General features: G+C 36.4%; 2 protein-coding genes across 6 annotated transcripts in view; one reads left to right on the plus strand and one right to left on the minus strand.

Annotated features, from left to right (window-relative positions):
• Positions 1-147: 147 nt before the first annotated feature.
• LOC306847820 (prostaglandin E synthase 2-like) lies at positions 148-11,711 on the minus strand. 3 transcript variants are annotated; one of them, XM_079381996.1, is made up of 7 exons: positions 11,555-11,711; positions 3,395-3,589; positions 3,238-3,293; positions 2,538-2,690; positions 2,237-2,437; positions 2,029-2,146; positions 148-1,200 (listed from the first exon to the last, which is right to left on the minus strand). In XM_079381996.1, the coding sequence occupies exons 2-7, from the start codon at positions 3,458-3,460 to the stop codon at positions 1,081-1,083; spliced, it is 714 nt and encodes a 237-aa protein (XP_079238122.1). In that variant the 5' UTR covers positions 3,461-3,589; positions 11,555-11,711; the 3' UTR covers positions 148-1,080. The 3 variants fall into 3 exon arrangements, with proteins under 3 accessions (XP_079238122.1, XP_079238123.1, XP_079238124.1); XM_079381997.1 differs by lacking the exon at positions 11,555-11,711 and adding an exon at positions 3,676-3,984; XM_079381998.1 differs by lacking the exons at positions 3,238-3,293; positions 11,555-11,711 and adding an exon at positions 3,676-3,995.
• LOC306847818 (ral guanine nucleotide dissociation stimulator-like) overlaps positions 11,496-25,703 on the plus strand; it is a 24,820-nt gene continuing 10,612 nt past the window's right edge. The window contains exon 1 of one of the 3 annotated variants that reach the window (XM_079381993.1): positions 11,496-11,925. In XM_079381993.1, coding sequence (XP_079238119.1) covers positions 11,782-11,925 — 144 coding nt within the window. In that variant the 5' untranslated portion in view covers positions 11,496-11,781. Of the gene's footprint in view, positions 11,926-14,223; positions 14,623-18,669; positions 18,988-25,703 lie in introns of those variants that run through there. The other 2 variants (XM_079381994.1, XM_079381992.1) reach the window with 2 other exon arrangements.

The following is a 25,703-nucleotide window of genomic DNA, read 5'->3' on the forward strand; positions in this document are numbered from 1 at the left end:
TGTGCTTCCTTTTCTAGCCTTTGTCCATGAAATTTTCTCGTACATAAATTGCAATTTTATACACAATCTGCTGTGGTGACATTAGAATGAACAGTGTATATTTATACACTTTATTTCGAGAAAAACATGACTAGCTGACAACCATCTGCTTGAGATTTTTACTTTATTTCATTGACAAAAATGTATCACTTTTGTCGAATCAAAATATGATGCATACGCAAAAGTTCTTGGTTAACTGGATACTCCAAATGTCCAAAGCAACTTTCACATAACCATTACTCCGTAAGATTACATTTTAAGTTAAACCCCTTGAGGACCCAAGGTTGAAACCCATTAATATGAACATTCAGTAAACCACAGATTTTAAAGTCACTGCAACCTCAAATTGGACACTTACGAACCAGAGAACAGTAATGCAAACTGAGGTAGACATAAGCATCTATCAGGGCTGAGCTCATCTGCTTAAGTAACCTAAATACCACATGATGAGAGTGGCAGCACTTCAGTATTACAAAACGAACAAAACAAATTTAAAAAAACAAAACAAGAACGAGTAATTTACAGAAAAAACATTAACCGTCATTTGCTTAAAAATGGACTAAATTACCAGATTATACATTTGTTGGTAACCTATTTTCAAGCTTCAAACTAGTTCACAGAGATGGAAAAAATTGGATGATTTCAAAACAATCCCTCTAAAACCCATTCACAATGTCTATAGACTATATGAGGTTGTTTTACTTTAGATAGCATTTACTTCAGGTTGCACTTTGCTTAAAGAAAAATAAGCACTATGAGAGAAATCCAGAAATCCAGTTTAGTTGCAAAATAAATTATGAGGGGGTGCAGAATTCAGTTTTTTCTAATATCTTCAAATTAGATACTTAGCTCCGTGATTACAGTCCGAGCAAAGGAAGGATGGAAGCAACTTCAATTGCTGGACAAAAATTAGTCTTTTAAGATTCGCAAAACCAGTAGACTACCATTAGATGCATCAAGCTTGTTTTTTTCGGACATTAAGAAGTTGTGCTGTGGTATCAAGTGCTTCAAGTTGACGCAGCGATGATAGAAGCTTTGATTTTATGACTCCCGTTGTGTGGCCTTCTGCATGCGTCGATACCAGTTCTTCACCTTGGTATGTTCCATCATATCATCAAATGCCCGAAGGCCCTCCATAACCCTCAGAACACCAAACACGGCCTGTGTTGAAAACACATGGTGTAAGAAGTTATTTTCCACCATACCAGATAAATAAACATGCTAGTAATGAAGAAGCAGAAATAATCTAATTCACACTAGGGCTGGGCGATATATCGCATGCGATTGTCATACGCATCTTGACAGTAAAGCCGCTTCCGTGATTAGCGGTAAATCTCCATCTCCACCTGCTTTCAAATGGAGCAGCATTAACTACACAGAGCCATAGTTCACCGACAAGCTACACAATATCACGTTCATTATCGAGAGCAATTAATCTGCAATAATGAACGCGATATTGTGTAGCTTGTCAGTGATCTACAGCTCTGTGTATTAAATGCTGCTCCATTTGAAAGCAGGTGATGGAGATTTACTGCTAATCATGGAAACGGCTTTACTGACGAGATGCGCATGATCAGCCCTATATAATATATCGATCAGCCCTAATTCACACCCCTCAAGCAATTGTGACACTGAGAAAAATAAACACTACCATTCAAAAGTTTGGGGTCCAAAAAAAGACAACTTTTATTTAGCAAGTGTGCATTAAATTGACCAAAAGTGACAGTAAAGACATTTTAATGTTACAAAACATTTCTATTTAAAATAAATGCTGAGCATTGGCTGCTGAAAATCAGCTTTGTCATCAAAGGTATACATTACATTTTAAAATATATTAAAATTGAAAAAAATATAATTGTAATAATATTTAACAATATTACTGCTTTTACAGTATTTTAGATCAAATAAATTAAGCTTTTGTGACCAAAAGAGACTTCTTTCATCAACATAAAAAAGTGTATTTATGTATAATTTTAGAGTAAAACTTACCAGATCTGCAAGGTTGGGTTGATCGCCTCCCATAAATTTCTTGTTTTTTCCAATGGCTGCCACCCAATCATTGACAGCCTTGTAGAGATCCTGTCTTACATCATCTTGCAGCTGGTGTCTGTGTAGTATGATGAGGTTAAACTTTATCATCAAAACATTTTTGACAAATTTCTTTATTATGTATCATTTAAAATGCTTAAAAATATACCTATTTTTCAATCTCTTTGAAATGATCCACATGGCAGCAGCTCCAAAATACTTAGCAAAGAATCCCTCAAATGTGCTAAATTTGCCTTCTTGCACTATGTAGTCAAAGGATGCAAGGGCTTCAGTCGGCGTGCGGTAAACATTTGGGGAAATTAGGTGCACCAGCCACTCATCTGTCCATTTCCGCCATTTAATCTCCTCTCTGGGCAAAAATTGTTAAATAATTATGTTTGACTATGTAAATTCAATTTAAAAAAAGGATAATAAAGCAATCACTTTCAGACATAACTGATTTGCTTTACTTTCTGGTCTCTTTTCCAGGATATAGATGATCAGCTTCTGTCTCTCGCACCATGACCCAGTACTTATTGCCAAACTCTATCACGTCTTTTCCACTGTCATTTTTTGCCTTCATCTCAGGATAACAAGTGAGAATCTCAGATACAGTTTTTTCCCTAAAGGAAGCAGGGATCAAAATCAAAATTTGCATTTATATTTACATTTATTTACCTAAAGCAAAGCAACTATTACAAAACCGAACACAGTGCTCAAAAGTTCATTCTCCATCAATCCCCCTCCAACTTCAGGAAAACATCAAATTGTCAATTTCCAATCAATACTGTGAACAAAACTAGAATAATCATACTTTGGGGGGGTCCATTAAAAATGGGGTCCCTTGGTCACACTTTATTTTAAGGTCAAATTCTCGATATTAACAAACCTACGACTTTTGTCTAAAACTCCTTATTTGCTGCGTATTACTTAGCAAGGTAGAATTGGGTAGGATTAAGGATGTAGATTATGGCCATGCAGAATGTGTGTTTTATAAGTACTAATAAACAGCCAATATATTAATAACAGGCATGCTCAGTAAGAATTTGTCTCTATACTAAAGTGTTAACAAAATCATTTTTAAAATCATTTTAAATTTATGTTATAAAATCACTATAAATTTTAACATGAACATTCAAATAAAAAGATCATCAAGTAGAAGATACTCACCTGCTGACCAGGTATGTTTTCAAAATACTAATTATTACAGAAGAATCATTGAGCTGCTATTGAGATATAAACAAAGAGAGGGACTTGATGAGCTGAAGCATCATATATCAGAAAGCTGCTTTCGATCATCATCAGAAAGAAGCGAATAGCTACATACCACTGTACCGTTCACCATCAGGATGGGAACTTTTCTGTAAGTGGACCACTTGATCTCCTGTCGCATGACGGGATTGACCTCCACAATTTCATATGGCAGACCATGATAGTCCAGGAAGGCTCGCACCTTGCTGCAAAACGGACAGGTCTTATACTGATACAGAGTTAACTTCAGATCTGTCCCCAGCTCAGGTGCCTGTTCAAAACAAGTTCATAAAACCATGGTGAACAAACAACCCCAAAATTAAGGGCACATTTCAACACTCTCATATATATATATACATTTGATTTTTCCTCTGCAAGATGACGCTGAAGCGTCAGTTTGACGGTCTGGTACAAGCCGAAACCACCACCGAGCAAGAAGGCGCATCCCAGCACTCTCCCACTGCCACGCACCGTCGCAGCGAGCAGCGTTCTGGATCTAAATCCCGCTCCGCCGGTACTGTAAGCCCTTCCTTGGTATCTCATGGAGATTCTCGGCACTATTGCTGCAGTGTTTGCTACACGGCATGTCGGCGTTTCTAAAACTAACCGGGCGACCTTACTGAGCGTTCTTGCACAGACCGCCGCCATCATGCTTTTACATAAACTCCCACAAGTCTACGGCAAGCGCAAGGAAACAAATGCTAGAAGCTAATAGCTGTTTCCTATAGGAGAAAGTTTACTCCCTCCAGGGGGCGCAATGGGCTCAAAAACCGCATTAAAAGATTTTCTTTTCAAAAGTATAAGAAACCATTATTAGTATAATGGTTTTTATAATATATATAAAATGTATAAAGTTTTTATTCTATATAATAGCTTTTATATATGAAATTATTTGAAATACAAATAAAAAATATGCTTCAATAATATCTACCACCTGATCCTAGCAGCGCGAGGAAAAAGGTGCGTTCGACTTGAAGCACGGCTACAGACGGCGATCGACGAGAGTAGCCGCTTGCAGTCAAGGGCGGAGTTGAAAACGGAGTCGTTAAGTCGGACACTTCGGGGCTCTCGTAGTTTGCTGCATCTACCTCAGTCATGGCAGATCACGTGGCGTTTGCTTGCTTTATTGCAGACGAACTGGAAGCTATAGAAATGCCGTTATTGTTGTATGAAATTGAGCACAATGAGCAACGAAAGTGAGTAAAGGTTCAATGTAATAAGTATTGTTTTAATAAACCTTTAAGATGTATGTAATATTTTGAAAGGGTGTCATCACGACAGAAACAAGTTTTAAGTAAATAAACAGAACATATTGAAAATTTGACTTGTGCAGTATGATTCATTATGTGTGTTTTTGCTACTGCAACTTAATAAAAATAATCTATGAAGATAATAATTGTATGTACTAAATGTGGTTTTCATTACAGATAAAAGAATTAGGATGTTACATATTTGTTTACTTATTTGACTATTTCTCCAGTTAGGTAAGCACATTTTAGTAAGACAAAACACCATGAACATTCATACGTGAACACCATGAACAGGCCTACGGATAAGCCCAATTTATTTGCCTTTCTATTATGATTTATACCAGCTTATGAAAGTGATCTGAATGTTGTATTAAGTTGACATCCAGCCAGAGTTGTTGGCAGTAATCACATGCAAGTGAAGATGGATGAACCCAGCAACTAGACAATTAGTATCAATCAGAATCCATGATGACCACATTATATTAAAAATCTGTAAGATTGACATTTGATTTATTCCATAACAAAATTATTATCTAAATAGGTTATGCAGCTTAATACTGTAAAGGGTCTGTATGAAAAAGGTCCAAAATAAACCTATGCACAAAACCTATATAAACGAATTAACAAAAAAATGATTGCAGTAAAAATAATTGTAATCTTTTAATAAACTTGACTTACGAGATGAAGATGACATGAAAAGTTAATTTAATTAAGTCCGTATATGAGCATTAGTGGGACTGAAGTTGTCAGAATAAACCCGAAATACACGTCGTTGTTGTCATGTGGTGAACTTGGCCAATCGTGAAACAGCTGTGTCGTCATCAGCGCTCCCGCAGTCGCTCTGGAGAAATTGCGCCGGCTGAGTCAACCGGCTGCTCTCGAAACGCTATCGCGGTACTTTGATGCCACACGCATAGGCGTAATTTACGGGTGGGACGGGTGGGACATGTCCCCACCACTTTTTACCAGGCTCGATATTGTCCCCACCACTTTTAAAAAGTATCTGAAAAATAGATTGCGTAAGGTATATATTAAAGGAAAAGCACCATCTACAAATCGTCACTCTTCATAATCTAATTCATTCATTTAACACATTTTTTCCGCCGGTCAGAAGCTTTTCAACATCCTCAAAGATGAATATTAAGTCTCGTTGTGAAACTATCGCGAGATACGCGATATGCGTCATGGGATATGTAGTTTCCTTTCCCTATAATTAATTAGTCTACAGATCCTGTACCTCTTTTAAAATGTATTTGTAGTCTACAATGTTAATACTGTATTTTAGTCTTAAGGTCTCTGCACACTGAGTCCGAAATTTCCTCATGCGTTTTATCGCATTCGCAATCTTAAAAATTCGTCACCCACAGAGACCTTGCACACGGAGTCCGATGCGTTTTAATTAATCCGTTGGGGAAAAATTCACAAAACTATACAAAATGTCTTCAAGCAGTGAGGATGATTTTGTTGTCCTCTCTCTTTTTAAAAAAAGAAAAAGAAAAAGGAAATATTGGGTCCATCCAATCCTTAGATTGCGCAGAGAGGAAGGAGCGTTCCACCTCCTCATCAAAGAGCTGCGGGATTATCCCGAGATTCAAAGTTTATTTCAGGATGTCAGTACCTCAGTTTGATACTTTGCTATCGATACTGAATCCACATATTAAAAAGAAGACCACCAATTTCCGTGAACCAATTTATCCTGAACAGAGACTGTCTGAGGTATGGATACACCCACACACAAACATCGAACTGCGGCATCGGAAAGGTGCGCGCCAGGCATAAAAAAATAGGCTACAGCAGTTCTTTATATTCTGTATCTTTGTATTCCGCAATTTGTTTGTCATAAAGTGCTCTCTGCTGCAAGACGAAGTGTATTAATTTGTCTGACACTATTTTGGATTTTGGCTTTCGCTTGTACGGTGGCTCTGAATTGTCAAAACACCTTCTCAAAGCATCTCAAAATGCTTTATACGGATGCGAAAAACGCAAAAAATCGAACCCGATCCGAATTTATTTTTTGACGGACGACAATTTCGGAGGCAGTGTGCAAACGTGATTGACAAAACGTGAGGTCGTATTTATTTTTCAACGTGCGAAAATTTCGGGCGAAAAATTCGGACTCAGTGTGCAATGTGCGTGGCTGCTTCACTAAAAAGCTTCTTATATCACTTCCATACTTTCTTTTGGACATTTTGTTGATGTTTTAACATTTATGCTATAGGTAGCAACATTTACCGTTAACTAGCCTTTACATGTGGGGTGGGGGAGGAAAAAATAGAGCTTTTATACAAACGTCATAAAAAAAAAGATTCGTCAAAACAATTTCATTTATTTAATTAATAAAGGTAGTTTAACCATTTTAAACACAAATTAACTCTCATTCATGTTTTACACGAGGTTTTGCGTAGTTCAGGATTGGTTAAATTATTTGATTGGATGAGGAAACATTTTGTGGGCTTGTCTTGACTCTTGACGTAATGTTGAGCGCGTGCATCGATCACACCTGCTTTTAGCAAGTTGTCCGGCTGGTATTAAGAGAAAATTCATTCATTCAAGTAATTCAAAGTGGAATGAATCGTAATACACACACACACACACACACACACAATTGATTGGGGATTAATGAATACGCTGCAGCTGAGCATTTATCTTGCGTATTTTGATTGATATTAGCTACCCTGGATGTGTTGTGATAAGCAAAACGTAACATTCACATTGTCAATGTTACGTTTTGCTTATTTGGATGTTTATAGACATATTTGTGAATGTGATGCATGTGTACATCAAAGTGAAAATTAAGTGCATTTCCAACTCTGAACTCAGTCCCAAGTAAATTCAGTTATTAAATAAACAAATAGCAAAACGAGTTGTGCGCTGTCCCCACCACTTTTCAAAGCAAAGTTACGCCACTGGCCACACGTGACAGTGACGTGTGGTCGGCGCCGGTTCAAGTCGGACTAAATTTCTAACCGGCATGCACTGCTTCAAGTCAGCCGCCGATCGGTCTGCTAAGTGCTGCATGAAGTCGAACGCACCTATTATAACAGGTCACGTGTGCACGGCATTGAGAAACCTATTAAAAATAAGGAGATAAAAGAAATGTTCGAGTACTATCTGAACTCGAGGCAACATCTGGGCATCTTATGCCTACCTACTTTAATTTCGCTGTGTAGTATCAATTGACCATAAACTTTTTTATCTGTTTTTGAACTTAACTGGTGAGTGACAAGGCATACCCTATTAGTTATTTGTTTGTTTGTTTGTTCAAAAATATCTGCATAGCAGATTAAATTATATGTTATTATTAGGGATAATATTTATAGAACAAAACAAGGACATGTTGGGCCAAGGAGGTCTCTATCTGTTAGCATTCCCATTCATCTTAAAAGCAGTTGCTTAAAACCCTTGATTAGTTAGTTAGTTTAATTTACTTATTAAAGTTGCTCCAAGTTTTGTGTCATTTAAAATTATTTGAAAATTTAATTTTTATCCTTAAAGAAACTGAAAAAAGCAATGCATTAAAAATCTCTAAATATGTAACGTATATTGTTTAACCCCCTTAAGTTTAAGTTAATTTATTAATTTTTAATACCTTTTATTAATTTATTATTACATTTACTAGCAATTATCCTGCAACATGAAAACATGTAGCTATTTCATGATTTTAAGAACCCTAGCTGTTCGGACACAGAGAAAACATCGACAACAATATAATTAAATATTAGCAATACATAACATCAATACATGCTCTTTTAAGCTGGATGATGTAGTTACAGCATCTACCGGCCAGGACTAACTGGGCCAAGCTAACCAGCCAAACTTTGACCCTTTGGAGTAACCATGTGACCGTTTCACAGTGGGTCACCAGCAGGAGGCCTAGTAACAATTTTAACATTTCTTTCACACATTTTACCAACAAATTATGATTTAGAAGAACAAGTCACATTTTATCACTGTTTATTCTGACTTTCTCAGTCACTATGTTTCATACCTTGTGTGTGTGTGTGTGTGTGTGTGTGTGTGTGTGTGTGTGTGCATGTTTATGTGGTTTATGAGGACACAAATTTGTATAATGGCATGGGTATGACAGAGGTATTACAATATGAAGGTGGTTTATGAGGACACTGCCTATGTCCCCGTAATTCAAAAGGCTTAAAAAACATACTAAATGGTGTTTTTTTGAAAATCTAAAAATGCACAAAGTCTCCTGTGAGGGCTAAGTTTAGGTGTAGGGTTGGTGTAGGGCAATAGCACACACAGTTTGTTCAGTATAAAAACCATTACGCCTATGGAGAGTCCCCATAAACCACAAAAACAACGTGTGTGTGTGTGTGTGTGTTCTATACTGATATGGAAACTGGCAAAAGGAAAATGTTCTGTGTCAGGAAAAGGGGAACTCAGAATTGTTTAACTGATGTTATAAACAAAGGAAAAGCTTTTAAGAATGTGCAGACAGTTGTTTACAGCATGTTATAATCGACGAGTCATTGCACAATAAAGAGGATGCAGAATTTTTGTGGCATCCTCTTTGGCAATAGGATGTGTATCTGTCACCACGTTTCATTGGTCTTCCAGTTAGAGGTACATATTTTAATAGAATCATTCTTAACAGTACAGTAGCTGTCTTCACGCTGTTAAAATAGCCTGCTTCAATGTGTGGTTGTTGAGGTACAACCCTTGGAAAATTTTATCTTGAGAGAGAAGTTTCCCATCTACGTGTAACGTTTCTTCATGATTCCATTGCCAGTATCCTGAGGCCGAGTGGAACATTCAAGTGAACGTCTCCAACACCACCCTGTCCTGTCTTTGTGTGGAGTTGGATCTCTGTGTATGTTCAGACAGAAGCTGTGCTTCCTTCCCTGCCTTTCTATGACCTCTTATTCTACAACACACAGTTCTTAGTTAGAGAGTGTTTATAAAAGCAGGGCTCCTTAACAGAGGGAACGCAACTGTTCTGCAGAGGGTTCAGCAATTGTTTTGCGATCTCAATCATTTTTGTGAGAAAATGAAATAATGCATTAAACAAAAATACAATATTAGGTTCACTTCAACTGAAGCTAAATGCTTCAAAGTCTCTTCTACAATAAAATGTAAATTTTAAATGATTTGCAATGTAAGCATCACATTGCATGATATAAATTAGAGATGCACCATATATTGGCTCCATTGTGATTATTGGCTTGTATTAGAGATTGTTTTAAATTTTTCCATATTGACTACATAATGTACACTACCATTCAGAAGTTTGGAGTCTGTACGAATTTTTAATGTTTTTATCTTATTAAAAACACAATAAAAAGAATAATATAATTGCAATTTAAATAAGGTTTTTGATTCTTTGATGACTATAAAGTTCAAGCAAACACTATTTATTGCATCCTTGCTGAATAAAAGTATTAATTACTTTAAAAATCACATTTAAACAGATATTTAATTATGCATGCTCTTTTTAACGTTTAGATTACCTTTACTGTCATCTATAACAAGTTCATTTTAATGCTAATGATCCAAATACTGTGTATTAACAATATAATCTTTATCAAATCTCAAAATGAATATCTATTTTTCATACTGTAAATTATAATGTTGTGATGCCTAAGTTCACTTGTTGCATTAAGCAATTGATTTTAGTTTTAGTGTTTTATTTTTTATTAAGATTAAATAGTAGAGAACTCGCTATTGTTCAATTATCCTTTCAAATACTCTATAAAATTGAGTGTTGTATTATGTTTTACATCTCCTTGGTCTGTGTTTGAAGTTTGAACCGTTAAAGCCATCATACTTGAGAGGTAGTGTTTCAACAATCCATCTGTTCACAAGAAAACTTGCACATGTCTGGACGTGAATGGACTGACATGAATGCAGTCAAGACATGTTAGTGCATATTAGTGAATGCAACTGTAGTGCACAAATCTGAGTCAGATATGATATAGAAACTGCTTTTGTGCACACGTCTTTGTGGTGAGATATGGTGCTCTTGTGCAAATACAGTTGTCTCTGTGGACTTTATTGCAGTTCCTCTAGGCATCTCTTTTCAAAGGTTGAGCATTTGCTGTCTCCATGGCAACCACATCTCTCTATGGCTGCGTAGGATATCCTCTGCATTTCAAAACAGTTCCCACAGTCTGTGCTTTCATAATAGAGTGCCACCTCCCCATGGTTCTCAACTATGCTAACCGTTAGATAATCATCACATGCAACCCTCCGATATCTAACTGTGTTCTACTATCCGGGTTTATGCTTTTTTATCCTGTTGCATGATGGATGTATGCATTTGTCTGCATCCGTTAACTTGCGCAGAGTACAAGACAAATATCTCATATACTGTTATGGCTGTTTTAGAATAGGACAGCTGTTTGTGGTCAAAAAGCTTCGTCGTGACCTAGATTTAATGATAGGGCATTGCAATTTTTTTCAACTCTTTAATGTATCTGAGTGTATGTCGGCCATTTATGTGTGTGTTTGTGTGTGTGTGTGTGTGTGTGTGTGTGTGTGTGTGTGTGTGTGTGTTTGTGTGTTTTGTAGGATCCAGACCCAGACTCCCAGCTGCACAGGTCACTGGGCAGACTGGTCACGCGAGCGAGAACACACTCTGGGCACTTTGTTTGTTGCTCGAACAAAATGCACAGGGCACATGAGCCAGAAAGCACTTTTCCACTGCCGAAGCGCTCTCAGATACACAAACACATGGTCTCTAAGGGGCATGTCAGGGGAAAAGCACAGCAGAACGCAGAAAACACCCGGCCAAACTCGTCTATATCTTCATGAGGAGTGTGAGCGACAGCCGTGGACTGAATGTGATGCCTTAAGAGAGGGAGGGAGAGAGACACTGTTCTGCAGAGACGCTGCATTTTAAAGCAAGATCTACCTGCATACCTACGTCGCATGTATGGGTGTGTGGGTGTTTACATGGTTAGGAAATTGTTAGACAACGAGACAATGTGCAAAAGGAAGCGCTGGGAGGAGGTCGAGTCGTTCAGATTTCTTACCGTCTCCTGATGTGAGAGAAGTAGATGATGGCTGAGTGTTAGTGACAGCTTCAGCAAGTTCCTGTTTGTGCTGCGTGTAACCAGTGAAAAGAAATACACAGAGAGAGGCAAGTAGTTTTTGTGTGCGAAAGAGAGTGCGCCTGTGCACTCACTCTTGAAAGGGAGAGAGAGGGAGGGAGTTGTGTATCAATGAGAGAGCAGACAAGGGGGAGAAGCAGTCCCCTAATATGAAGCAGGCGCCTGGACAGCAGCCTGCACTCTCTCCATCGGGTAAGATGGAGCCCAAATCTCTGTTCAGCCTGCATAAAGCCCTGGCTCAGCCTGTGAAGATGTGCATGTTTGATTTCCCTGTCTCCATCCTGGATGATCTGGTAAGAGAGAAACTCAAGTCGTTTCGTTCTGATTCACCTGGTGCGAGTTAGTGTGTGTGTGTCTGTTTGTGCGTGTGTTTTCATTTAGTATAAGTATGTGCTCACCCTTTGGCTGTATTCTGCTGTTTTCATGCATGCTGGATTAGAGCCAGTGAGGACTTTAAGTGACGTGGTGTTTTCATGGTAAAAACATGTAAATTCTTGCTGTTCCTGGTCATGAAATGGGTTACAACTAATCAATAACGGCGTCTGGAGTTAGTTGTGAATGTCTTGCGCTTAATAGTGAGCTCTACATTTGGCATGCTGAACAGGGTGTTGTTGCTATGCTGCCCGTGGCTGTTTTTTTTTTCTGTGGCACATTTCGGCCAGAGATATTCAAGGATGATGTGTTACTTTTGCTAAGTGGCAGGTGTTTTATGTGTCAGCACTTCTGCAGGTACTGAGCCCTCTTTTATCGCATATTATATGGTCCACTTCAGTAGTGCACTGCAACTGCTTCAAGTTTTATGAGTCATCTTGAAATGGATGTGATCCGCTCTTGGCAGTGTGGGTTTTGTTTTGGATTTGTTTGAATAAATGTCAATGAAGTGTTAGAAAAAGCAGCTGGGTTAATGACATGATGCTCATGTTTGTCCACATATATTAATTCATTTAAAATATGTTAAAATGCACTTCATACTACAGTGACTTCATATAGGATGAGCATGTTTAATTCATTCTGCAATATTCTGCAATTCATTCATTCATACACACACACACATATATATACATAACTTTTTATTTGAATTATTACTTTTAGAAATAATAATTTAGATGTGTACACTCAAAGTGTAAGGAAAATATTGCTTTTGTTTAATTAATTCAGTATAAAATAGTATACTTTTTTAAAGGTTTTTAATATGATTTAACACTTGTGTTTTGAGCTAGATTTTTAAAAGATTGTTTCCTTTTCATTCTCATGGACACTCTTATACTGTATGTCATTGACCAATTCTTAACATAATTTGTGTCTCAGTGAACACCTTAAATTGATCTCCATTGATTTCAGATCTTATTAAACTCACTAAACTGAGTCATTCACATAAGCATGGCACAACACTTTTTTCTTTTTTTTTAATGAATGATTATAATCTTTTCAGCAGAAATGTTTGGTGACAGTGGTATCAGATTCACTTGTATCCATGTTAGTAACTGTCTGTACTCATTTGTGACTGGACAGGGCTTTTGATATAGCTTCTTATTTGGCCTCAGTGGTGAGGAGAAAGCACTTTTAAATGCCAAGTTCTGAGTGTCAAAGCGCCTTAGAATCGTAATGGAGCTCCAGAGAATACAGCAGAGTAATAAATTGAGCCACAGAATGGTGTTTCTGTGGCACTCGAGAAAGGAAAGTATGTGAGCTCTCAGTGTGAAAAAGAATCTGAGGTTTACATACTACGTTGAGTCAGTGAATTAAATTCTTGACCTATTTTTGAAAAGAAGTTTGGTGACTTTCAATACTTAAAACTGTTGTTTTTGGTTGGATTGCACTCCCGAGTCTGTTATAGCAACATTATTGTTTTAAGCCACATAGACATGCATTGACAAGGTCTGTCCTCATGAACATCAATATCCACCTGTGTGTGGTCTGTGTTTGTGGGTCAGGTTTCGTCTAGACCTTTGACAGTCCATACTGCTGCTTATTCTAGCCAAGAACTGTCCATTTAACTAATGGCATGGCAGTGTCTGCGAAAGATTTGTACAGAAAAACAGAGAGACTCTGAATAAGAGATTAATGACTGAATAAATTACATAGACTATTTCATTTACAAAATGGAAATCTAGTTTTACTGCTATACCTAAAAAAAAAAACTCTAAATAGCTTTCAAAGATTTGATATCGCTAACTGACAAACTGTGTCAAATCCAGTGATTATTTCACTATTTCTTATCAATCTGGTACCTTGATTTTGTTTAACTTTATTTCCAAGAACTGATTTTTTTTTAAATGTTTTTAATACCTGTGTGAAATCAGATTACATAACAAATGAACATATTGTAGTAAAAATAAATTGAATCTAAATTAAGGAGTTTTTTGTAACTGGGTAAAAGAACAAACTTTGGTGGAGTTATTATTAAAGCATACCAAAAGGTAAAATGAAAACAAAATAAGTTTTTACAATGACATCCTGTGAGCACCAGAAAATACTCTTTCACAGGGTGTGATTTCTTGTTGGAACAGAAAGTTGTCACACAGGTTTTTAGGTTTGCTTGATTGCTTCACTTGCAATTTCATTTTCATTTCAGCCTGTGCATCAAAGCCACTACAAATGATTTCAGAGTAACCTTGAGGGTGTAAATAGAGGAGTTTATGACAAAAACCTCAGCAAGCGTTGTAGTGTTCAGTGAGAGACGGTTGAGAGAGTGAGAGTTGTGTTACCGTGTTCCCTGCGTATTGATACAGCTGTTTGAGTCCACATGTGTCGGACAGGTCCAGTGTTTTCAGGTCAGCGAATGGCAAAGGACAATTTTGAGCTTCCTATCTGTCTCAAGATTGAGGATTTCTTGCAGTTGACGCTAAAAAGTCTCAATTGAGGAGGTGATGTGTTGGAAAGACAGGTTTGATCAACTTGTTCAACTGATACGGTGGTGCGGCTTGGGTTGTGTGTACGTGAATGAAGCTTTATACTGTGATTTGGAAGGTTTAGAGGAAAGAAAACAGGTAAGAACCATTTATTTCTTCTAATAGTCTGTCTAGTTTATCTTACCAGATCTGGTTTTAACAGATCTAGTTATATTAATGTAGATACAATAAATGTTTTATAATTTCTTCTTAAGATAGTGGGCTATTATTATTAAGAAATCTGTTCAGAGGTGCGTTTCCCAAAAGCAACTATGGTCAAAAGTTGTCGTTACCAATAGAGTTCAATGAGACTTACCACCATAGTTAGCTAACAATGCTTTTGGGAAATGCACCCCAGGTCGATACAGACTACAGTTTGAAATGTCCTTAAGGCGTTTGTGTTTGTGTGTGGGTGTGAATGGATACCAATGAGTGACAAGCTGCTTCCTGCTCATTTTAAACCAATCTTGGCTGTGCATCTTTCAGGTGCTTTCCACAGCCTGAGAAGTGCATACCTTAGGTCATTCTTTAGTTTGACATAGTAAAGAAAAGAAAGAAAGAAAGAAAGAAAGAACAACATGAAGCAGTCACATTTTCAAAACATTCCAATTAACCACTTAGAACTGATGTGATATTTATGCTTTATGGAGTTGTAAGCACCTCAAAATCAATAAAACATTATCAATTGCTTTCCCTTGATAAGGTACCACTGTGTAATTGTGTATCTGGTTGAAATTATGAGTATGCAGAAAAAGCAAAGCAAAAAAAAAATAAAAAAGTTCATTACATTTGTTATTTGAAGTCGTGTACTCTCAAAGTACATGTGTCCTTTCTCAGGATCACACAGGCTTGTTAGGAGAGGAGACTGGGTTCTGGGTGAACATTGTTTGCTAACACTTATGCGAGAACTCTGATGGCCTTGATTCCCGATAATAGGAAGGATAATAGAAAAGTACTTTAGCCTTGTTTAAGTGTCCATTGGAAAGGGGCTTCCATATCCTATAGTCACCTGGTTTTTGACTGCATATGTCTGGGCTAAATGACAGAAGAGATCAAATGAAGCTTCTCCAAAGATTTATGAACCATGCTGGTGCTGTAAGAGAACAACAAGCTGTTATCTATCATTCCCTGCAGGGAGCAGCGCAAATAGTGGTTGTGCAATTGAGTTCCAGCTGTGGCAGAGATAGCCTAAGTATACATGTTACAGCAATCCCAAACTTTTGGTAGCATGGGTCATTATTTCTGTTAAAGAAAAATATTGCATGGACATTTAGGTGCATACATATATATATATATATATATATATATATATACACACATACATATGTATATATATATACACATACGTGTATGTGTGTGTATGTGTGTGTTAAAAACAGTAATTTGTGAAATATTACAATTTAAAATGTTTAGTATTTGAATATATTTGAAAATGTAATTTATTCCTGTGATGCAAAGCTGAATTTTCAGCAGCGCAGTCTTCAGTCTCACATGATCCTTCAGAAATTACATTTATATGTTGTTTTGTTGCTCAAGAAAGTTTTCTTATTTTCAGTTTTGAAAACAGCTGTGCTGTTTAATATTTTTATGGAACCATGGCACATTTTTTAGGATTATTTGATGTATAGAATTTGAAAAGAACAGCATTTCTTTGGAATAGAAATATGTTGTAATGTTATAGATGTTTTGCTGTCATTTTCGATCAATTTAAAGCACCTTTGCAGAATGAAAGAAAAAAAAAAAACCTACTCACCCCAAACTTTTGAGTGGTAGTGTACATTAATAGTATAGCTTAAAATGCTGTTATGTAGTTATTGGTTAATTCTAAGGACATTTTTACTGAGAAAAGTACTAAATGCCTTAAATGCAATATAATATGACACCAGTTCTCTCACAGTTTTAGAGTTCACAGAGCGCATGAATAAATAAACAGTATATGATGTGCATTTGTATTCTGTGTTCAGTATAATAACTCTGTATGATCGCTCTGCATAGCAACCGAGCATAACTAACAACTGTTTCAGTTCAATTAGAGATGCCAGGGTTATTCACATCCAGTTCAGTTTGTGCTGCCTTGAATTATGGCTACAAATCTAATATCAGAAGTAGTCACAAGAAACATCAGTACATCAGTAAAAGCATATGTGAATCCTAAATAAAGCAAAAAGTAATTGAGTTTAAGGTGCAAACATTTTAACACTTAGCTGGCTCTTATTCAACCCAATAATACCGGCAGTTTTGTACTTTGTAATGACACCTATTGGCCTGGTTGCTCAATGGATATTGAGTTTGTTATATTGTTTGATTCGTTTCGTTGAGGTGTAATGTTTATGCTTTGTAAATTGTCGCTAATACTAGCCATACATATTATTGTTGCAACTATAATCAGTAGTAAACAATTGCATAACATGGATGGTCATGATATGATGTTACGATGATGTCATGATACGACTTCCTCCTTAGAGAATTAATAGCTTTTTCTAGAAGATTGATCTCTCGGGGTTACCCAAAAATTAAAATTCAGTAATTAATTACTTACCCTCATGTCGTTCCAAAACCATAAGACCTTCATTCATCTTGGGAACACAAATTAATGTTTTTTTTTTATGAAATCTGACAGCTTTCTGACTGTGCATATGCAACGTAAAACAAAAATTAAGACTTTATTCTAAAATATCTTCTCTTCTGTGTCAGTCTTCAACACCCATTCATGAGAGTACCACGAGGCACTGTTGAATAAAGTCTTTATTATTTATTTCTTGCCGCAAAAAATGGATTCTCGTAGCTTCATAGAATTACGGTTGAACCACTGATGTTATATGGACTATTTTAATGATGTCCTTAAACCCTTCTGGGCCTTGAACTTGGTAGTTGCTTTGCTGTCTATGCAGGGTCAGGGAGCTCTCCGATTTCATACAAAATTTCTTAATATGCGTTCTGAAGATGAACGATGGTCTTACAGGTTTGGAGGGTGATTAATTAATGACAGAATTTTTATTTTTGGGTGAACAATCACTTCATCAGAGTATTTTATTTTATTTATTATTTGCAAAAATAAATAAATAAAATTTTTCAGTGTACCTTTAAGTTTTCAGTGCAGCTCACAGCTTCCAGCACAGAGACTTAGCATTTTCCTTCACTCAGACAGCTGTCTTGTCAGATTTCACGATGTAATCATAATGGTTACCTCAGGGAAAACACCATCATCCCCAGCAGGTGCCTCAGACAGCTGCTGCTCTTTCTCGCAAAACACTGTTCCTTTGGAGGGTTTCAATTTCCTTAGGAGCTTTGCGTCAGTGTTGCAGTCATTCCCAAAAAAATACTAGTTACAGTTACCAGTGTTTACCAACAGAGGGCGCTATTAGTATGCATTTATGCCAGGATCAAGGCATCATGCTGTTTTTTTTATTTTGTGGTAACTAGGCTTGTAGCTCAACAAATATTTTGAGGTTGAAACATGAATAACCTACTATTTAGGTTGTTCATATACAGTGTAGCAGTCCCAAAAAAGGATGGATCAGGAAGAAAATGTATTAACTATCTATCTAATCTTATTTTATTTTAAATTGATTAATTTACAACAAAACAAAGCTGTACAATATGCTGAATAGCCATTTACGAAAGACAATGAACATTGCTTTATTTTCTTTAAAGTAAAACTATTTGTATTGTTTCGTTTAGATATTCTTCATAGTGTCACAAAGCCTGGTTCACAATTCCAAAATTAACCTATGTGAAATTTATTTTGTATTCTTTTTTCTTAAAATAAAAAAAAAAATCTGTAGACAATAAAAATGTTAAATGCACTGATTATTATTGTTGTTTTTATTTTTTATTATTATTTTTTTAATTATTGAGTCTATTGAATTAGGCTAATTTGAGCAAATACTTTTTATTCACAAATAGCCATAAACTAAATAATGAATCATACAATAGGTTAACATAATAATTTAAATTGCATTTGTTTATTTTTGGCATATGAAGTTATAATCAAGCGATTAAAAGTGATATTTTTAGTAGCTCACACACAGCAGAGTTTCCCGGAACTTGACATCACGATTTTAGTCATGGAAGGGGCGGGGCCACATGCGCGCTGAGGGGGGAAGGCTGAATTCAAGGGGCGTGGTCTAGCAGCTCAGGGTATTCCCTTCAGCCCAGAGCCAAACTCACACAGACAAACACTCGTTGTTACAGCAGAAGTCTGGATGACAGGACATGGAGTCCGTTATAAAATAATACATCGTAAACAGAGGTGACAGTCTTTTAGTAATGGTCTACTTTATGGGGATGCAGTCGGACGCCCTAGGTGTCAAACCCACGTCCCTGGACGAGCTGTTTGAGTCCAGTACATGGAAAATTAAAAACATTTGGGATGGGGTGAAGCTGGAGATCGCACCCGGAGATGGATGTCCGGTGGTCTTAAATAGTTTTACGCATTTGGACCCTGACCTGCCTGTCCTGGAGGTAGTAGTACACAGATTTAAACTAACTTATTTCCATTATTGTATGTATGTAACTTATGTATTTATAGAAAGAGAGAGAGGGAGACACACACATACAAGGTGTGTGCGTGTAGATAAATAACTCCTACAGTATACTACAGTATTATAAATATATTACAAAACTGACAGTAGTATTGTGTGTATTTCTGCTTTGAAATACATGTTTTTATGATATACGTTTTTAATATATATATATATATATATACATTAGGTTTCTTCCTCTGTTTTTCATTTCAGCATATATTGATTGTAGCTATAGATCATTGTGCTGCATGAGTGTTTTTGTTGTACTTTGCCGGTGTTTCTTTCTTTTATAGAAAATTGCATTTTATAAACTATTTCAAATACGTTTGCCACCTCAGTTGCAAATTCTGCTGGTTTTATATGATCTTTGTCTTGTATAAGTCTTATGCAATCTTGAGACTGCCAAGATAAATACGACAAGGCAGCATAAATGCATTGCACAGAAATAAATGCACACAAATCTCTTGTTCTCGATGGCCTACATCAAGTAAATCAAAACTCCTCCATGATCTTGGCAAGCGTACTGGCACACTCTGTTTTCCTCTTATTCACTCCGTCTCCAACTTTCCCTTCTCTAAAGGGCCATGGAAATAAGAATCACGATCCCTTCTGGTTTTAAATGAAAACACAGCCTTTAGCTAAGGACGTGGAAAGAAATGCTTTAATATGGCATTCATTTTCTAGGAATTTTGCTGACTTGTTAATACAATCCAATGTTATTGATGTTCTGTTATTTCTATAGTTTGTTTATGATAAGATTACACACAACAGTGCAGATATGTTAGCTTTGAATGAATGGTTATATTTGAGAACCTCTTATATAATACATGACAATGCATTTACTTGTCAGTTGTGATGAAAGACATTCGCCAGCACAAGACGTTTTTCTTGGTTGTTTTTGAACGCGAGGAAATTATTTTATATCCATGGCAGTTACACATTTTTTATGGTTGCTAGGTTGTTACACTAAACCTGTGATATCTGACTGTGGTTTGTGAACAACATGTCCTCTTTTTATCTTGCATTTCAATGGCAACAGCACATTGTTGTGACTTAAACAGCAAATTACACCAAAACTTGTTTACAACGTTGAAGCTTTACTCCGCGCAAAAAGAAGGTTCCAGTGTGTTACCAGCTGCCAACCTTCATACTGGACTAAATCTAATCTGCTCTCATTACACAATTAGTGATGGTTAAATCTCCCATTCCACCCACTAGCCCTTCTCCTTTGTGGGTGCTGTTTGTTTTTCCTTCCCTCTTAATGTGAAAATATTTGACTCATCTACTTACAGACATCCAAAAAGTTGGCTCTAGGGTAACCATGAGTGATTGATGGAGTAACTTTGCTGTAAATCCTTCTCTCTTATCTCAGTCTCTCTCATCCTCTTTCATTTATGGCATGGGTTGTAAAAATGGCACTGCAAGCACTTATCTCTGCTTTTATAGGGATTCAAGGCAGCCAATGGCTTGGTAAGAGCTCAGAATTGGTTACATCAGCCCTGAAGATCTAAACCAAATCAGCCAGATGTAAAAGTACCCTTGTATAATGGTACAGTACATAGATCAGCTAATCTCATAACAGCTGCCATAAAGGATCCATTTTTTTAATGTTTTTGAAAGAAGACTCCAAGGCTGCATTTACTTGATCAAAAATACAGTAAAAACTGTAATATTGGGACATATTATTACAATTAAAAAAAAAAAAAAGTTTCCTGTTTTTAGAATTTGTCAGCATCCATTACTCCTGTTTACTCCAGTTCAGTGTCTTATTATCCTTCAGAAATCATTCGAATATGTTGATTTGCTGCTCAAGAGAAACCATAATAATATATCTTTTTTCCAGGAGTCTTTGATGAATAGAAGTTTCAAAAGAACAGTATTTATTTGCAATATAAATCTTTTTCAACATTATAAATGTCTTTACTGTCACGTTTGATCAATTATTCCATTTTTATTCCAAGTACATTTCTTTAAAAAAAAAAAAAAAAAAAAAAAAAAAAACTTACTGACCCAATCTTCACAATTGTAAAGGTTGTTTGATTGTTTACCAGTGAACAGTGATCATAGAATTGACTGGCACTTTTGTCACTGGGTTTTCACTTTAATACATTTTGTCATTGTTCTCCTGTGTTTGTTAAAAGTGTTTACAAATTCTGCATTTTTCTTAAAGAAGCCTTTGTGTGATAGATTGAATTCAGAAACGTCATAATGGGGCCAGCAGAGCCGAGCTTTGTATAATGAGGAGAACAGACAGGGGTTACATTGACACATACAGAGATGCTTTTGTCGTGAAAGATCTCTTGAATGGAAAGAGAGGGATGAGAGTAGTGGGATGGCAATGAAGAGAAAACAAGGATGTGAGAGGCAGGAAAGGGGAAAGTTGCAGGAATACATAGGTGCGCATTGTTGTAATTAAACAATTGTACAAGGCGTAAAATATAAATACTTAATACGCCACTGTTAAATCAGGTTTGTTAGGTTAAATTTAGAAAAGCAGCTCAACTAGTAGAGCATAATACTACTGATGCAGTGTCATGAGTTCAGTTCCCAGGGAACACGCATACTAATAAATTGTGTAGCTTGAATGCACTGTAAATCACTTTAAATAAACGGTCTGCCAAATTTTGGTTCACCAAAAATGAAAATTCTTTCATCTTTTATTCATTATATGAAGAAAAGTGCCAGGACTTTTTAAACAAATCACCTTCCGTGTTCCAAACAAAAAACAGAAGCAAAAATATACATTTTGTTTACATATGTTGTTTTTCATATAGAATGTAAACAAATCCATTTCTGCAATGTGCAGAAATGATCTCCTCTCAGAATAATACCATACATTACTTATATCTTCATCTGTGAAATACCGGAGCCAGACAGCAAACGCTCTCAGCAGTTCTGAGCTGCACTCCGGGAGAGTCGGGTAAATCTTTTTCCAAGGCTTATATTGGAGAATTCCTTCCTTAGCTCTGCTAATCTCATTCTGAAGTGCTGGAACAGGTTTCACAAAAACCTTGGCACAACCAAAACACAGGCAAAAAAGCATCCAGTTATTATTAACAACATCCAATCCTGAAAAAATACTGATAATGCCATTTATCAAATGAAAAATAGTAACGGTGTGCAATCAATAAATAAAAGCTCATCAGAGTTTAATGATAATAATTAGCTCAGTGATGTTTTTTCCCATTGTTTTGGTGAAAGTTGATGCAAAATACTTTTTTAAATTAACGATTTACAATATAAAGTAATGTTTTTCTCTTGTAAGATATTTAAAAATGTAATTTATTTTTGTGATGGCAAAGTTGAGTTTTCAGCAGCCATTATTCCAGTCTTTAGTGTCACATGATCCTTCAGAAATCATTTTGTTGTGAAAATCATGACACATTTTTCTTTGATTAAAAAGAACAGCATTAATTTGAAATACACTTTTTTGTAACAATGTAATAATCTTTACAGTCTCTTGACAGGAAATTGAATGCATCCTATGCCAAGAAACATTCATTTATTTTAAGAAATCGTAGTGATTTGGAGTTTTAATATTCCAAACTGCATTGCATTTTTATGCCAATTGTCACGTTATTTGTTTTAGTCTCATACTTTGAACACAGTAAGCCATGGTTTGAAGTCAGAAGTCGTCAGCAGGTGATTAAAAAAAAGAAAAGGTTGGAAACTTCCAGAATAAGGCGGATAAGAAGAGAAATCCCCTTTTCACCTTTCTTTGCCTTGTTTCCACTGTAGATGTTTGAAGCAGTGAATCTGGCCATCACTCTGTGCTGAGGTTTAATGTGCTGTAACCGAGTGTGCTGAAAAAACTACTGAACAGTGCCAAAATACACAGACTGCAGCTTCGCTCTGCGTATTCAGTCTCTCTCTAGGTTAATAACTCGTACAGGACTGTGAATCTTGAGAGAACATATGAACCGTAATCCGAATCCATAACCCTCATGGCACAAATAAGCATTATTTTTCTCCTGATCCTTAATAACAGAAAAGAGATTTGGTCGGAGCTTTCAGTGGCTTAAGCTATTATCTGTTCAAGGCATTTATAAATATTGTATTACGAGATAAAATCATTCTTAGAGACAATATTTATCACAGCTATGTGTCCTACCCAGCAAAGGCAATAAAAGCAAACATGCGCGGAGTTATTTAGACAATGTAATGACACATAATAAAAATATGAATGAATGTTAGCCTTTTGAAGCCAGGCTTATTAATGATCAGCAGGAGGACAAGCAGAGTGATCACTGCTGCTTCAAATTCCTTTCTTCTGACCTCATCTATTTACTTTCTCACTTTATATTTTTACAACAGCCAAGCAGTTCGTGCAGGACATGTTCTTGCATTATGCACTTTTTTCAGTTTTACACCAGATGGTCACCTTTGACAGCGGTTTCGTTGTTTTTCAGCATTTCACGCCACAAGTAGCACATTCACACAATACTTTCCTACTAGCTAGTCTGGCATTCAAAAGATGCATTTTTTAAATTTAACTAGTTTTAACTTAATAAAACTAAACTAAACTAAAACTAAATAAAATGTCTTGTGTGAATAGTTATGCCATGTCATGATAAACCAAGCTGTCAAAAATACAATCTGTTGATATCTATTTTTAATATAATCTTGTTTTTCTTGAAGTGAATATGTTAAAGAGAACACGTAATAGGGCTTGTCCTCTAACATCTTTTAACTCCTCCCTGATTTTGACGGGAGGAATTCTGTATTGTTTTTGTGTTTTCTTAACATTGTTTGTGAAGGATGCAGCTGTCTGGGAAGCTGTTACGCAGTAACTTTTCAGCACTCTTTGTCTTTTCACAGGAACCCCTGTGGCTTTAGTGGATCAGAGGCAGTCGAGGGGTTCACACAGCAGAGTAAATGCATTCTGTCAGGCTTTTTTGTGACTGTGATCACCTCATACAATAGCATTTTAAGCAAATATATTTAGGTAAAATGCAAACCTGCGATTACTGGTAAACAATATTCTTTCACCATATAAACTTTTCTTGGGCTTTCTCTGTCTTGCCTGTAGTTGTGAGGTGGATTTTCCCTAAAAAAGTACAGCTGAGTGTAGGTTCTGTTTCTGTTTTGAAACATCAAATGTCAAAGACGGACCTTTACAGTGCTCTGGTGTTGTGTCAGGCCCCCCTTTTTTTAGGCCGGTGTGGTTGATCCTACTATTGCCCAGAAGCTTTAACTCGAGTCAGAGGGACTTTCCACAGTGTGTTTGAATTCACTTTTTGTTTTGCTTTATTGTTTTGCTGAGGTGGTCTACTTCCCCTTTTCTGTGTTTACTTACACCAAGATAATCTCATAATATAATATAATGTTGTAATATAATATAATATAGATGTGAGGTGGTTTACTAACCCCTTTTATTCATGTCTTCATTTACCTGCACCAAGTCCATATTTAAATGTAATATAATATGGATGAGGTGGTTTACTTCCCCTTTTATTCATGTCTTCATTTACTTCATAACTTAATTTACACCAAGTCCATCTTTAAATATAATGTAATATAATAAAATATAATGGCCACCCATCCAGGGTGTTTCCTTGCCTACAGTCTTGGATGGATTGATAATATATTTATATCCACTTTTATTTATTTATTCATTTACTTCATCTTTAAATGTAATATAATATAAATTGCCGAAATACTCCATTGTTATACTCCAATATCCATTGTTGCTTGTAATCATCAGAGGCAAATTGTCTCGCATCTGTCGTGTGTGTTTTACAGGTTTGTGTAACGTATCTGAAACCAAACGGAGTGTTGTTCCTTTTTTTTTTGCCCATTGAAGCACTTTCACAATACCACAGAAACGATATTTGACAGAGCTGTTATGTGGCATGCGTGTTTATGTGTTTGTTACCATAGCTACTCCTGGACAGAGCCCTGGGGTTGGGTTATATGTTTAAGCATTCATCTCCTGTAGAGAAGACTGTTCTAATGTTCAGGATACACCCTCACACGATTAGCTCACTGCCTAAGGCAAAGCTTACGGTCACTTCCCACAGTTCCCTGGGAGATCCCTTTTACTTTCCATAATGACGTCAGGTACAGTACTTGAGTTAGTTTAAATTTACTGACTGCAAACTAAATCAACTTAGCATTATATATGAGATCCCTACTGAATTAAAGCGTACAGGTATATTTTTAGTTTTCATAATCATTTATGTCAAACTTTGTTGGTCAGAGAGTGAATTTAGACTCTTTTTGTTTGCAGAATAAATCAGTCACAGGTGACACATATGTTTGAATCATGCTTCATCCATTTCAATAGTGGTCTGAGATCACTGTCGTACTGGCCAGCGAAAGCTGCTAAGTGCACATTTAAGATGTGGAGTTAAAGGGCTGGGTTAGCCATGTGACAGTGGCTGATAAAGAGCCACAATCTTGGTCTTGTGCGCTTGGGGTTAAGGCTGTGTTTGGATTAAGGAAATGAGCAGTAATCCCCAACTCATCCTTAAAGCCCCTGCTGTGCTAGAACTGTATGACCTTGTAAATTCACCAAATAAATGCAGTGAGACGAATAGCACTTGAAAAATAATCAGTCATCTTTGCTGCCATTAGTTATTATAAGATGCTCTGTGTGAAAATGAATGGTAGAATGTACGTCTGTATTGACTTATTATTACATGACGCTCTGGA

The sequence above is a fragment of the Barbus barbus genome (assembly GCF_936440315.1).
Source record: "Barbus barbus genome assembly, chromosome: 28".
Taxonomy (NCBI): domain Eukaryota; kingdom Metazoa; phylum Chordata; class Actinopteri; order Cypriniformes; family Cyprinidae; genus Barbus; species Barbus barbus.